The 12,771-nt window shown below is 42.1% G+C and overlaps 1 protein-coding gene across 1 annotated transcript; it reads right to left on the minus strand.

Moving 5' to 3' along the window:
- Nucleotides 1-7,650: 7,650 nt before the first annotated feature.
- On the minus strand, nt 7,651-9,873 carry LOC122728729 (peptidyl-prolyl cis-trans isomerase A-like). Its single transcript, XM_043967520.1, has 2 exons — nt 9,475-9,873; nt 7,651-7,806 (listed from the first exon to the last, which is right to left on the minus strand). Exons 1-2 carry the CDS (start codon nt 9,871-9,873, stop codon nt 7,651-7,653), a joined length of 555 nt encoding a protein of 184 aa, XP_043823455.1.
- Between the last annotated feature and the right edge of the window lie 2,898 nt (nt 9,874-12,771).

Consider the following 12,771-nt stretch of genomic DNA (forward strand, 5'->3'; position numbering starts at 1 on the left):
CAAGATTATCCTGAATCAAGCTACCATCAAAATCCTCAGCCATTAAAAGAGCATTTTGTTTGCCTATGTTTTTAAAGGTCTGGCTTGAGGTAAAAGACAGAAGAAACCACACCACTTTGGAGAGCCTGGGATGAACATCAGGAGCTAATCTTTCAGACTATGGAAGAAGTAAAGTGGTCTGAGGAAAAGAAAAAGAAAAAGAAAAAAAGGAGCTTCCAGATCCCTGGTTTACTTCAAGGTCAAAGACAAAGTTGAAGTCATTAAAGAAGGTATTAATCTTGGTGGTGTTCCTTGACATCTTGTGGCACATTAAGAAACTTCTAAAGAGCTATAATAGTACAATCCAATACTGCAAGTAAGGGACAGTCTGAAGAATGCTCTCTTCCAGCATCTTCCCTACACCAATTCAGGATATTTTTGTAATTGAACCAAATCCTGAGGCTGCAAACAAAATCTCCAGTCCCTTCTCCAATCCAATCTCCTCCCCAGAAACAAATTACCAGAGATAGGGGCTCCTTGTCATGAGGACAAGAACAATCTGCTTAGCAATCTAGGGCTGTAGGGCAGGATAAGCACCAGTAGTTATAGTGAGTTATAGTGAGTCATAGAGACATAGATTTAGGATTAGAAGGGACCCTAAGGGGTCATGGAGTCCAGGCCCCCTCATTTTACAGATGAGGCAACTGAAGCCCGGAGAGGTAGTATGTCACATAACCAACAGCAGGGTTGGGATATGAATCCACGTCCTCTGATTTCAAATCCCATGCCCTTTCCACTTAATTAAAGGCCATAGGGGGCAGCTAGGTGGTAAAGTGGATAAAGCACTGGCCCTGGATTCAGGAGGACCTGAGTTCAAATCTGACCTCAGACATTAGCTGTGTGACCCTGGGCAAGTCACTTAACCTTCATTGCCCTGGGGGTAAAAAAAAAGATGATTGAAGATCATACTGGGTCCATGGTCAGAAGATCCAAATCCTAATCTGGACCAGCCTACTAACATGACCTTAAGCAGACCATAACTACTCTGAACTCCAATTTCCTCATTTGTAAAAGGAGGGTATCAATGCCTACCCTCATCTCACAGTGTTACCACGAAGCTCAGACAAGCTAATGGGAAAGAGTTTTTGAATGTACAAAGCTCAAAACCAATAGAAAGTGTTATTATTAGAAGTCACAGCTTGCTGGGATGTTTATACTTGATTGTCAGCCAGGGCACCCAGTTCTTCCTCCTTTCACTGCAGGACTTTCATAATGGTGTGTGTCAGTTCTCCAGCAGGCAATTAAAGTTATCAGATACAGAAGCAAAAGCGGTGTACAGTAAAAGTCTAACATACCAGAAGGCAGTTCAGTGGATACAGTCCATATAAACCAAGGAGGAGACACTGAAACTTCTATTAACCAGAACCATTGGGAAGCAGGAAGTTCTAGGTAACTTGGTAATGGTGGTGGTGGTGGTTGTTATGGTTATTTGTACTTCTTTCTCAAAGAGGACCATGACTTCAGGGTGATGTCATGACTTTCACTGAATTGGATTTAAGTGAGGGAGGGCTGTGCAAGGTCACCAACCTCTCTCTCTTCTCCAGAGTCATCTGGGTCCAGTGGCAAGATGTATATCAGAATGACTAGAAATGGCCCTGGAAGTTTAAGGCAATTGGGGTTAAGTGACTTGCCCAGGCTTACATAGCTAATAATATAAGGTGAGATTTGAACTAAGGTCCTCCCAACGTCAGGGTCCTCCACTGTATCACCTAGTAACCGGTAACTGGGTAATACAGAAAAGGCAAAAACAGTCCCCTCCCCTTATATTCTCATGAGAGAGACAACATATGTCATTCAGAAGATACAATATAAAGAATAAACAGAAAGTGTCCTTACAGGGGATGGCAATAGCAGCTGTGGGGTAAAGGGATGAATAAGTGAGCAAGAGAGACTTCCTGGAGGAAGGAGAGCTTGAGTTGACTTTTATAGGAAGCCAGGGAAGAGAAAGCATTCCTGGCATGGGGAACAGCTGGGGTAAAGGTGCAGAGATGGAAAGTGGATTGTTGTTCACCAGGAACAGCAAGTAGGTTAATTTGTTTGGATCATCAAGTTTGTGGAAGAAGGTAGGATGTAAGATTATTGGAAAGGAAAGGATTGAGTTGTGGTGAGCTTCAAATTGCAAACAGGGGAAATTATATTTTATCATGGGAGAAACTGGACTAGAATATGAAAAGATCAAATCTATTTCTTATTCTTCTACCCACTAACAAAAAACAATAATAACAATAAGTGAACTGGTTCTTGTACCAGACCCAGAACCATGTAGAGGTTACATTCTCTTTAGCCTATCCTCAGGGCAGGCAACATCCTACCACTGCCATCCAGTGTAAAAAAATATCAGAGGGCAGCCAGGTGGTCCAGTGGATAAAGCACCGGCCCTAGATTCAGGAGGACCTGAGTTCAAATCCAGCCTCAGACACTTGACACTTACTAGCTGTGTGACCATGGGCAAGTCACTTAACCCTCATTGTCCTGAAATTTTTTTAAACCATCAGATAGGGCTGAGGCATTGCTTGGAGCATTGCTCCAAGAACTAGCCCCTTCCTTCCTGAAATGGTTTCTTTACAAAATGCCTAAATTAGAATCCTAACAACTCAGATTCAGAAGATACCTCAAAGGTCATCGCATGTAACCTCTACATGAAGCATTAATCTCTCCTATACTGTCCTCAACAAATGGTCATTCCGTGTGTTTGAAGCATTCCAATGGTACAGAACTCAATACGCCTCAAAATTAGACAGCTGCAATCGTTACGTACCTGTTCCTCATATTGACCCAAAACTGCCTCCTTATAATTTCTACCTGTTGCTCTTTTGCTCTGCCCTTTGGGAACAAGGAGAACAGTCTAATCCCTCATCTACTTGACAATGTTTAAAACATTCAAAGGTAGTAGACATGCCCATTTCTCCCACCCCCAAGTATTTTCTTCTGTAGTCAAAACAACTCCCATCCCTTCAACTGACCCCTGTGGGTATGGCTTCCATCATCCTCACCATCCCTTTGGACAAGGTCCACACTGTCAATGCTCTTCTTAGAATGTGGCACTAAGAACTGGATATGATATTTTGGATGTGGTCTGGTCAAGATGGAGCATAGTGGAATTATCATTGCCTTCATTCTGTTCACCAGAAGCCCACATTCTCATTACATAGAACCTACAATACAAAGGGCTGCCTTTGCCACCGGCATCATTTGGGTAAACACACAATGTTACTGTTAATGTCTCCCCAACTCTAGCTTTTCCTTCATTCCCCCTTCACTCAGGTCATACCCTTAGCAGGGCCCTACATCCCACCATGCTAGTCATATCAATTTGAGTCTCTATAACTGATACTGAGTCCAAATAGCTCCTCCAAAAACCTGACATAATTCTGTCTTCATTACAATTCCCCACCTCCCTTGCTCCTTAAATTTCCTTACCATGTACCCCATTTCCTTGTAACCTTGTGGTAACAATCTGATTTGATAAAAATTCATCTATGCTAAGATAGTCATAGCTAATAAAGGATTAAATAATAAAGTATTGTGTGTTTCAATTTTCTATCGTGTTAACGCCTTAATATAAAAGAGTGATTAATAGAATGTCAGACTCCACAGCACATTCGTATGGGATCTTTGAGTATTCCTCATCCCATATAAGTAGGTAGTACTTGCTCTGCCTAAATATAGGCCCACCCTGAAAGACAGCATATTCCTTTATCTGAACACCAAATCTACCTTTCCCAGATTCCACCCCCTCCAAGTCTCATCAAATTGATGACCTCTATTCCTGTTTCTTCTGTTACCAAAGAATCCTGCCCAAAGAAAGTAGCCTAATTGATGGTCCTTGGCATCCCTCTGTGGAAATTTATTTTGATTTGGGGACCCTACCTTTAGGCTGAGATTAGAAAGCCTTAGGCCCTCAGGGTCTCTCCCCCTCCTCCTCAGCTTCAGCTGAGTGGAAAAAGCCCCGTGGGCTATACAAGATGCCAGGTCAGACAGCTGGGGGGAAAAAAAGCCCCCAGCTCCCTCCGACCTGAGCAAAGCTATCTGAAGGATAGCTTGTGCTGAGGCATGAGGCTCCAGAGCACCCTAGTCTATCAGTTTGGGAGCAGTGTGGTGGAATTTTATAAATGGCCCATATTAAATTAAATACAGTCAGATAGCCAGCAAGTCAAAAGTTCCCAGATTAGTCATCCATAGATCAGTCCCCCCCAAATTAGGCCCAGTCAATTCAAAAATATTCTAACACCTCTCCCTGCCTATATATCTTTACATAGGTTTTCCTGATGCCCAGAATGTTCTTACTCCTCACCCCTAGCTTTGAGAATCTCTCACTCCCTTCAAGGCACAGCTCAAAAACCTCTCTATGTGGGTCTTTCTGGATTCCCACTGCTTTCCCCCTCCCCCCAGTTAATGACCTCTACTGTTAATAATTCTATATAGTTTATATTTATTTACCCGTGTGTGTATTGTATTCCTCTTCTCCTTATCCAGTACAATGTAAGCTATTTCATGGAAGAGATTATTTCCCCTTTCTTTATATCTTCATCACCTAGAATAATGTCTTACACATAGTAAGAATTTTGTTTGTTGAATTGAACTGAACAGCATCCTACACCAACAAAGGGGAAATGTCTCCCTTTTATCCCTCCCTACTGTGGACAACTCTACATTTCTATAGCGTTCACCCCTTTTCTACTGTTGTAATCACACCATCCCTTCTAATGCATTTAAATAACAAATCCAGTCTCCTCCATGATACATTCCCTGATTACTCCAACCCATACTGAGAATACCACTTAATCCATCCTAGATTAAGCAGTTACATACTGTTTGGCAATAATTTCATAGAATAATAACTGACACCGAGGTCACCCTTTAAAGTTTGTAAAACACTTTCCATACCTTATCTCATTTGATCCTCATAACTCTTCTAGATATGCTATTAGCCCCCTTTTCAGATAAGAAAATTGAGGTTGGCAGAGGTTGTCACTTGTCCAGTGTAGCACAACTGGTATGTATCTAAGAGAGAATTCAAAACCAGGTCTTCCTAGCTACTGCCTCACCCAATTGCCTCATATGTAGAAGTACTGTTGACTTAATCAGACCCTAAGCCACAAGAGGTTAGGAGTCACCTCTCGTACATCGTTGTATCTCCTATGTTGCTCATGGTTAACATTCAAGAAAGCCTTGTCTTATCTCCAAGGACCAGACAAAGCTTTTACCAGGACAATATATCTATGAAATAGACTATGGGTTGTAATCAATCCATCTAGATGATTTCTGCCACGCTCTCAATGGCACTTCCCTTTTCTTTAAAAGGAGCTTTGGACATGGAAGTGACCTTAGAGATTATCCAATCTCACTGCCTCATGTTGAATATGAGTGCTCTTTGGGGGCAACTTCAGATGCTTCTTGGCCTTTTGGCATAATCTATTTATTCAATCTGGAAGGACTAGAAATTGTGCCTATAATGAAAAATTAAATGTACCACATCATCTATCTTTTCTTACCAACCTTCAAAGTCAGATTAAACAGTTAAATCAAAGCCATCCTACTCCTCCATCCCCCATTACAAAATGCTCTCAAGTTGCCACTGAGCCAACATGGTATATTTCAAAATTCTCTTGTCCCACTATAGACAGTTTTAACTAGTCAGTTTCTCAAATCTGTCCAATGCAATTCAGTGGAAAGAACATTTATTAAGAAGTGTCTATGCTGTAGGAAAGCAAAACAAAAACAAGACAATCCCTGCCCTCAGAATGCATATATTCTACATGGAAGATGCAGCATATACAGACAACTTAATGGAAAATATAGGGGCAGCTAGGTGGTGCAATGGATAAAGCACCATCCTTGGATTCAGGAGGACCTGAGTTCAAATCCAGCCTCAGACACTTGACACTAAATAGCTGTGTGACCCTGGGCAAGTCACTTAACCCTCACTGCCCCACCAAAAAAAAAGGGAAAAAGGAAAAGAAAAAAAATATATAAACAATGTAAAATATATACTTTATATTAAGTACCTTTAAGAGGGAGATAGAGCAATAATCACTCAGGGAATCAAGAAAGGCCTCTTAGGAGAGGTAATACGTAAGCAATTCTTTAAAGGAAGACAGGGATTGTAAGAGGTGAAGGTGAAGAGGAAATGCATTCTAGACACACTGAAGTGTAAAGAAAGGCATGGAGACAAGAGATGGAACTTTGCATAGAGAGACAGACACCAGCCCAATCCAGTGACATCAGAATGTGTGAAGGGGAATAATAAGAAACAGCATTAGACCTCAGCAAATTTCTGGGAGAAAAAAAAGCTATTTGCAGCACCTCTAGCTATGTATTAGCTCACTACCCTTTTCCCTTCTTGATGATGTCTGTTATCTTCTCAATTTCTTCAAGCATCCAAGCATTCATACTTTTCCCCCTATACCCCTCTCTAAGTTTTTTAAAAAATCATGGGGAAGCTAGTTGGCACAGTAGATAAAGCATTGGCCCTGGATTCAGGAGTACCTGAGTTTAAATCCAGCCTCAGACACTTGACACTTACTAAGCTGTGTGACCTTGGGCAAGTCACTTAACCCTCATTCTTCCACAAAAAAACAAAATTAAAAAAAAAACATTAAAAAATAATTCAATCTAATCTGATGTACTGCATGAAAGCTTAAAGTGTGATCCCTCCTAAGAAGATGTGAATTTCAACCCTGCTCAAAACTTTAAGGCAAAGAAAACAGAGAGGGAACCAGACTTTCAATGTCCCTGAAAGCAAAAGACACAAGTTGCTGGCTGTTCTGTCCATGGGTAAGATCAAACCTTTTAGACCCATCACCATTAATACATAGATATGGGGGGAAGCTAAGAAATGCTCTTGGGTGACATGAGGGAAGGAGAATTTAGTATCCCAAGAACAAAAACAAACAACGACAACAACAACAAAACCCAAAAAGCTGTTCTCATCACCCTCCCAGCCCTTGACCTTCCTCTCCCTCCCAGCCTGCCAGTACACTCAGATGAAACTTGAAAGCAAACCGGCTGGGGCTGCTTCAGTCTCAATGCCACAGTGCTTACAAACTGTATGTGCAGGGAATTTGTCACATTTTTCTCTACCTCGTGACATTCCAGCAGCCTAGACAGCTTCAAAATGTTGCAAGTGGGTGAGTTTTTACTCACTCCCTTTCTATTTCCCTGAGAGCCACACAAACAGCAGGAGCAGCAGCAGCAGCCACTGGGCAAAGGTCAGAGGGGCCCCGATGGCAGTTCCGGAAATTCTACTGCTCACACTTGGGGTGCTGCCAGCCAGAACAGAGGGAGGCGATAGGGGCCAGGCCCGCTGTGCCCCTCCCAGGATCTCAACACACACAAAAGCCCCCATGACGCATCTGAGAAAGGGATCTGAGGAGTGACCTTGGAGGGTCAGTGGAGCCCAGAGCTGTGCCAACAAGTATGAACACTTGCAATTAGTCCGTGGACGCCCGCCATTCACTCTTTTATGTGCTATCTCATCAAAACATATGCATTTTCAATAGCTGGGTTTAAAGGCCCACTTGTTGCAATACATTATATCCCAGACTCCTACAGGTTTTGAATTGTACAAATACAAAAGTGGGGTATTGAGAAAATCTGGCCCTGAGAATTTCAATTGTTCCGGTTGGGCATTTGCCTCGGTGCCCTGGTGCCCAAAACCTCCAAGTGGTCAGTGGCTTGAATGTCACTAAGCAATGTGACAAAGCGAAGGACAAACATGGGGTAGCCCACAATGCTCTGGGAAATGAAAATCCTTTTGTTGTCCAGCTGGAAGGTCAAAAATTGCCATTTGAGATTGCCTAGACTAGCACAGAGTCCACCCCCGTAAAGGTGACAGCATTTGGGGAGGAAGTCAGCAGCAGTGCCATTGACAAGTCATGCCATTGTGAAGGAGGCCCAGGAAGCAAGAGCTCTGGGTTCCCCAAACAGATCCTCTTGTGATTGGGTGAGAGAGTTACAGAATGTCAAAGTGAGAAGGGACACCAGAGGTCATCTAGTCTAACCCCCTCAATTTATGGCTAAGGAAACTGAGGCCTAGTGAGCCTTGCCCAAGGTCACACAGCAAGCTAACAGTAGTCTGCTCTGAAAAAGGCATTGATTCAGAAGACCTTCAATCTCTAGATCGTCTGATAAACATCTAGTGCCAGGAGATACCCAAGGACGCTGATGGGGGGGTGGCAGGAGGGAAGGAGTGGGAAAGGAAGATATTCTTATAGCAATGGGTCTGCTTCACATGCCAGATCTTTGTTTATTCACTTAGGGCAATGGGGAAGGAGTATGTGAGCTCTGATTGATGTCTAGGTTCTCCCTGACTAAGTAGGAAGAAAGGATGGTCCTCAGGAATAGTAAGATATAAATACCCCTGGCAAGGGCCTCCCCTCAAGCAGGAGTAAGCTGTTTTAGTCCTTAGATAACACTTTATAAGAGATTAGCAGGAAGAGGAAGGGGGAGATGGAATAAAGAGAGTCAGAGCCAGGATTTCGATGGGGGGACAGATTAAAAAGAACAAATCTCCCCTACTTCATAATTTTGCCAAGGGTTCTAGAGCTGGCATCTAGATGAGTGTCTCTGTATAGTTGCAAGGCACTCAAAATCACATATATGCCAGCTGCTGGCCTGAATCACCACTATGCATTTTTTATTCCTTTCGATCTGGAAAGGATGGAGAGTGATTTTGCAATTTGTCAATGACCCATAGGAATTTTTTTTTGGACCAGATCTATGATTCAACTGGTATAAAAAATTCTTGATGCAGAGTGGCACCTGTTCTGCAAATGTATAGTCTCACAAGAGTTTCCTGGGCCACTGAGATGGAAGGATTTGCTCAGGGTCGCATAGCCAGTGTTTTTCAGAGGATAGATCTTGAATGAAGGCCTTCCTTGGAGAGACAGCATGGCAGAGTAGATAGGGCTCTGGAATTGTCAGGAGAGACACAAAGCCATTTCAGAAACTACCTCTGGAACCCTCAGCAAGACAAGTAAGCTCTCCGATTTGCCTCACTTCCTTCATCTCTGAAATCTGGGGGTTGGACTTGATACTTTCTAAGGTCCCCCCAGCTCTAAATCTACACCATGAAGAATCCTGTATCTAAGGCTGGCTTTCTATCCACAATACCAACCTGTCTTACAGGATATACCTTTTTATTCTAGCCTATAAAATGAAGGAGTTCAGACTAAGCAAGAGTCCTTAGATGACTTCTTTCATGGTTTAGTTTTTATTTAAATAATCATAAACTTAACTGTGAACTAACTGGACTTGTACAAGGAAAACAAAGAGAATTGCAGCAAAGATGAGCACAAGGGTTACAGAAGAAGAAGGACAGGGGTCCCCCAGATACAAAGGAATGGCTTGGTGGTTAAAACAAAAATAAGGCCAAAAACCTTAGGAGTCTTGTCCACAATCAGCAATGATGATCTTTTTGTTGGTCTTGCCAACCCAAGACCCAAAATGCTCCATGACTTCCACGACCTTCATGCCTTCTTTTACCTGGCCAAAGGCAACAGGCTTGCCAAACAAACAATTAATGTTAGTGACCAAGATGAAAAACCAGGAACCACTTGTGTTGGACTCAGCATTTACCGCGGACGAGATGCCAGGACCAGCATGCTTCAGGATAAAGCCAGTGCCATTGTGGCACATGAAGGCAACACCCTGGCCCATGAACCCAGGAATGATTCTGTGAAAGCAGAACCAAAGGGATTTGTTCTCTCCAGGGCTCAGAGCACAGGCATTCTTCTGCTGTCTCTGGAGCACTAACTGCCAATGGCTAAAAAGTAACTCAGCCTGGGGCTTATCATCATTGGCCATGTTGAAGTAGGCTTTGATGTTGGCCATAGTCACAGATGGCTGGACTGGGGATGGCGGTTAAGGCAGCAATGGAAGAGTCTAGTATCTGGTGAACTGAGCAAGCCGAGATCTCCCGGTGGTGGTATATCCAAAGTAGACAGTAATTGTATTTCAATATTGCTGCTTTCCCTTGTAATCCTCAGGATGTCATTTGTATGCATTTAAAAATATTGTTCTCAGTAGAGGTCCATAGGCTTTACCAGCCTGCCAAAGGGGTCCATGACAAGTAAAAAAAAAAAAAGTTAAGAAACCATGAACTAGATGATCTTTAAAGGTACTTTCTAGTTCCAAATCTATGATCCTATATAATGTAGAGCATGACGAGTGCATAATAAAGCGACATGGCTCTTTGACAGTTAAAAGGAGAGACAAATCGCATCTGACTCTGGGGGTAGAAAGAATTGTAGAAGTGCTCATGGGTGAGACGTTACTCATGCTAAGCCTTCAAAGAAAAGTAGAAGGTCAACAGCCAGAGATTGGCATGGGAAAGTGGGGTGAATGATCGGAGAATGGAGTTCATTTCTGGTACAGGGAGACATGTGAATAGTCCCTTTGAGGTAGACCAAATGGTACATGAAATGAAGCAGTGTAAATAAACTAAAACTAGGAAAATAACTAATTAACTACACAAGACCTAAAATGTCAGACTAAGGAATTAGGCTTTACTCAAGAGATTGACATGATCATACCTAGCATTAAGAAGATTTTTCTGATAACAACCTTTAGGATATATTAGAGAAGGAGACCAGGATTAAGATTAAGAGACTACTGCATTAGTCCAGGGGAAAAGTCATCAGGAGAAAGGCAGCTCGACCTAGTGCCGTGAGAATTAGCCTGATTCAGAACGGCCTGGGTTCAGTGCCTGCCTCTGAGCTGCATGGCCCCTAGACAAGTCACTTACACTCTCAGGACCCTAGGCTACTATGTAACACAAAAAGGTGCACAGGCTGCTTATGTGAATGAGTTTCCTCACCAGGAACTTCTCATAATAACAATGGAGCACTGGAAGAAGAAACAAGGACCTGTACTGGAATGGTAGCACTGAAAATCACAAAGCTGTAACAGCTCTTTTGGAGAAGGAACCCACAGGATTTAGCAGAAGACTGTCTGCTTCTAGGGGTGAAGCAGAGGGAGGAGTCAAAGATGACTACAGCAAAATACTCAAAACAACAATAAAATCCAAGGTATTGTTTAATTCTAATAAATCCACTTTCTAGTCAAGAAGCCAAAAAGTTACGTGATTTGCTCAATACAGCAGAGCAAGATTAAACTCCAAGATCCTGAATTTCCAGTCTATTATTTGGTCTCTGGACCAAACTGACTAACTTCCTCTGACTGTCAAGTCAGTATCTGAATGTTATTTGAATGCATGCTATGTTTACTGTGTGTGTCATATGAAATCACAGAATACAGCCAGGGAAGGATGAGGGCAACAAAATGGCAGGATAGGAAGTTTAAGTTCACTAACATTTTCTCCTCCTCTGACTGTCAAGGAGAAACTGAAATGTACTGAAAAATTCCTTGAATAATTTAACTTCACAAAAAGATACAAAGTTCTTTAGAGAAAGTTCAAATGGATCAAAAAGTAACACTGAAGGACCACGACTAAGGCTATTTGAGTCAACATCTCTCTTTGCAATATCTGCCATGGAAGCTTCCAGAAGCCCCAAGGACAGCTAGGTGGCACAGTAGATAGATCACTGGCCCTGAATTCAAATCTCACCTGACACTTACTACCCATGAGACCCGGGGCAAGTCACCTAACCCCAATTGCTTTAAACATCCAGGGCCATCTCTAGTTGTCCTGATGTATATCTTGCCACAGGACCCAGATAGCTCTGGAGGAGAGAATGAGGTTGGTGACTATCCCTCACTTAAATCCAATTCATTGCAAGTCATGACATCTGTCATGGTAAGCTTTCTCCAGCCTAGCTTCCTGAAGAAAGAGAACACAAACATGAGGTGGAACTGAAAATAAAGAAGAAAGTGTATAAGGACAAAGAAAGAAGAAAAGGGTCATCCTGTCATGCTTAGGGCTCACCTAATCCAAAGAAGGCTTTCTACTGCCAAACTAATCATGGAGACATTGTGATCCTATCTTCAAAGTCCCAGGCCTGGTGGTACATACCTATAATCTCTGCAATAGGGGATGTTCAGCCTGGTGGATCACTTGAGTTCAGGAATTCTGAAATATAGTTGGGATAAATCCAACTTGGCATCTGCACTAAGTCCAGTACCAATATGGTAAGCCCTTGGGGAACAGGCTGCCTAATCCCAGGTTGGAATTAGAGTGGGCCAAAATTCCCATGCTGATCAACAGTGGGATTGGCTGCTATATACTTCCTGAAAAAAAAAAAAAGGGTGACATCAAAAAGTGGGAAGCAAAGAGATTATTAAATGCAGACCTAAGACTACTCAGATATTCAGATTTTGAAATTTTCCTCCATAAACCTTCCCACATTCCTCTTCCCCTAGTCTCACATTCTATAATACTTTATTTTGTAACACTATAATACATTAATTATAAAATTCCATGTATTTTAGTTATCTGTTTATGACCAAGGATTCTTAATTTTTGCATCATAGACTGCTACATCAGAACAGTGAAGCCTATGGACTCCTCAGAATATCTTTAAACTCACAGAATCAAATACATAAGATTACAAAGGAAACTAAATATATTTAAGTGTAGCTATCAAAATATATATATAGAGAGAGATATAGAGATATAGATAGATAGATAGATAGATAGATAGATAGATAGATAGATAGATAGATAGATAGATAGGTAGATAGATATTTTAAACCAAGTTCACACCTGAGTTCAAATCTGGCCTCAGACACTTGACACTTACTAGCTGTGTGACCCTGGGCAAGTCACTTAAC

Source organism: Dromiciops gliroides, chromosome 5 (genome assembly GCF_019393635.1).
Source record: "Dromiciops gliroides isolate mDroGli1 chromosome 5, mDroGli1.pri, whole genome shotgun sequence".
In the NCBI taxonomy this organism is placed as follows: Eukaryota; Metazoa; Chordata; class Mammalia; order Microbiotheria; family Microbiotheriidae; genus Dromiciops; species Dromiciops gliroides.

What these genes read in the sequence shown, in the direction of transcription:
- LOC122728729 (XM_043967520.1), bottom strand. Translation starts at nt 9,873, where the DNA reads ATGGCCAACATCAAAGCCTACTTCAACATGGCCAATGATGATAAGCCC. An exon ending in TGGAGCATTTTGGGTCTTGG is followed by an intron (nt 7,807 to 9,474) that starts GTTGGCAAGACC and finishes TTGACCTTCCAG; the next exon opens with CTGGACAACAAAAGGATTTT.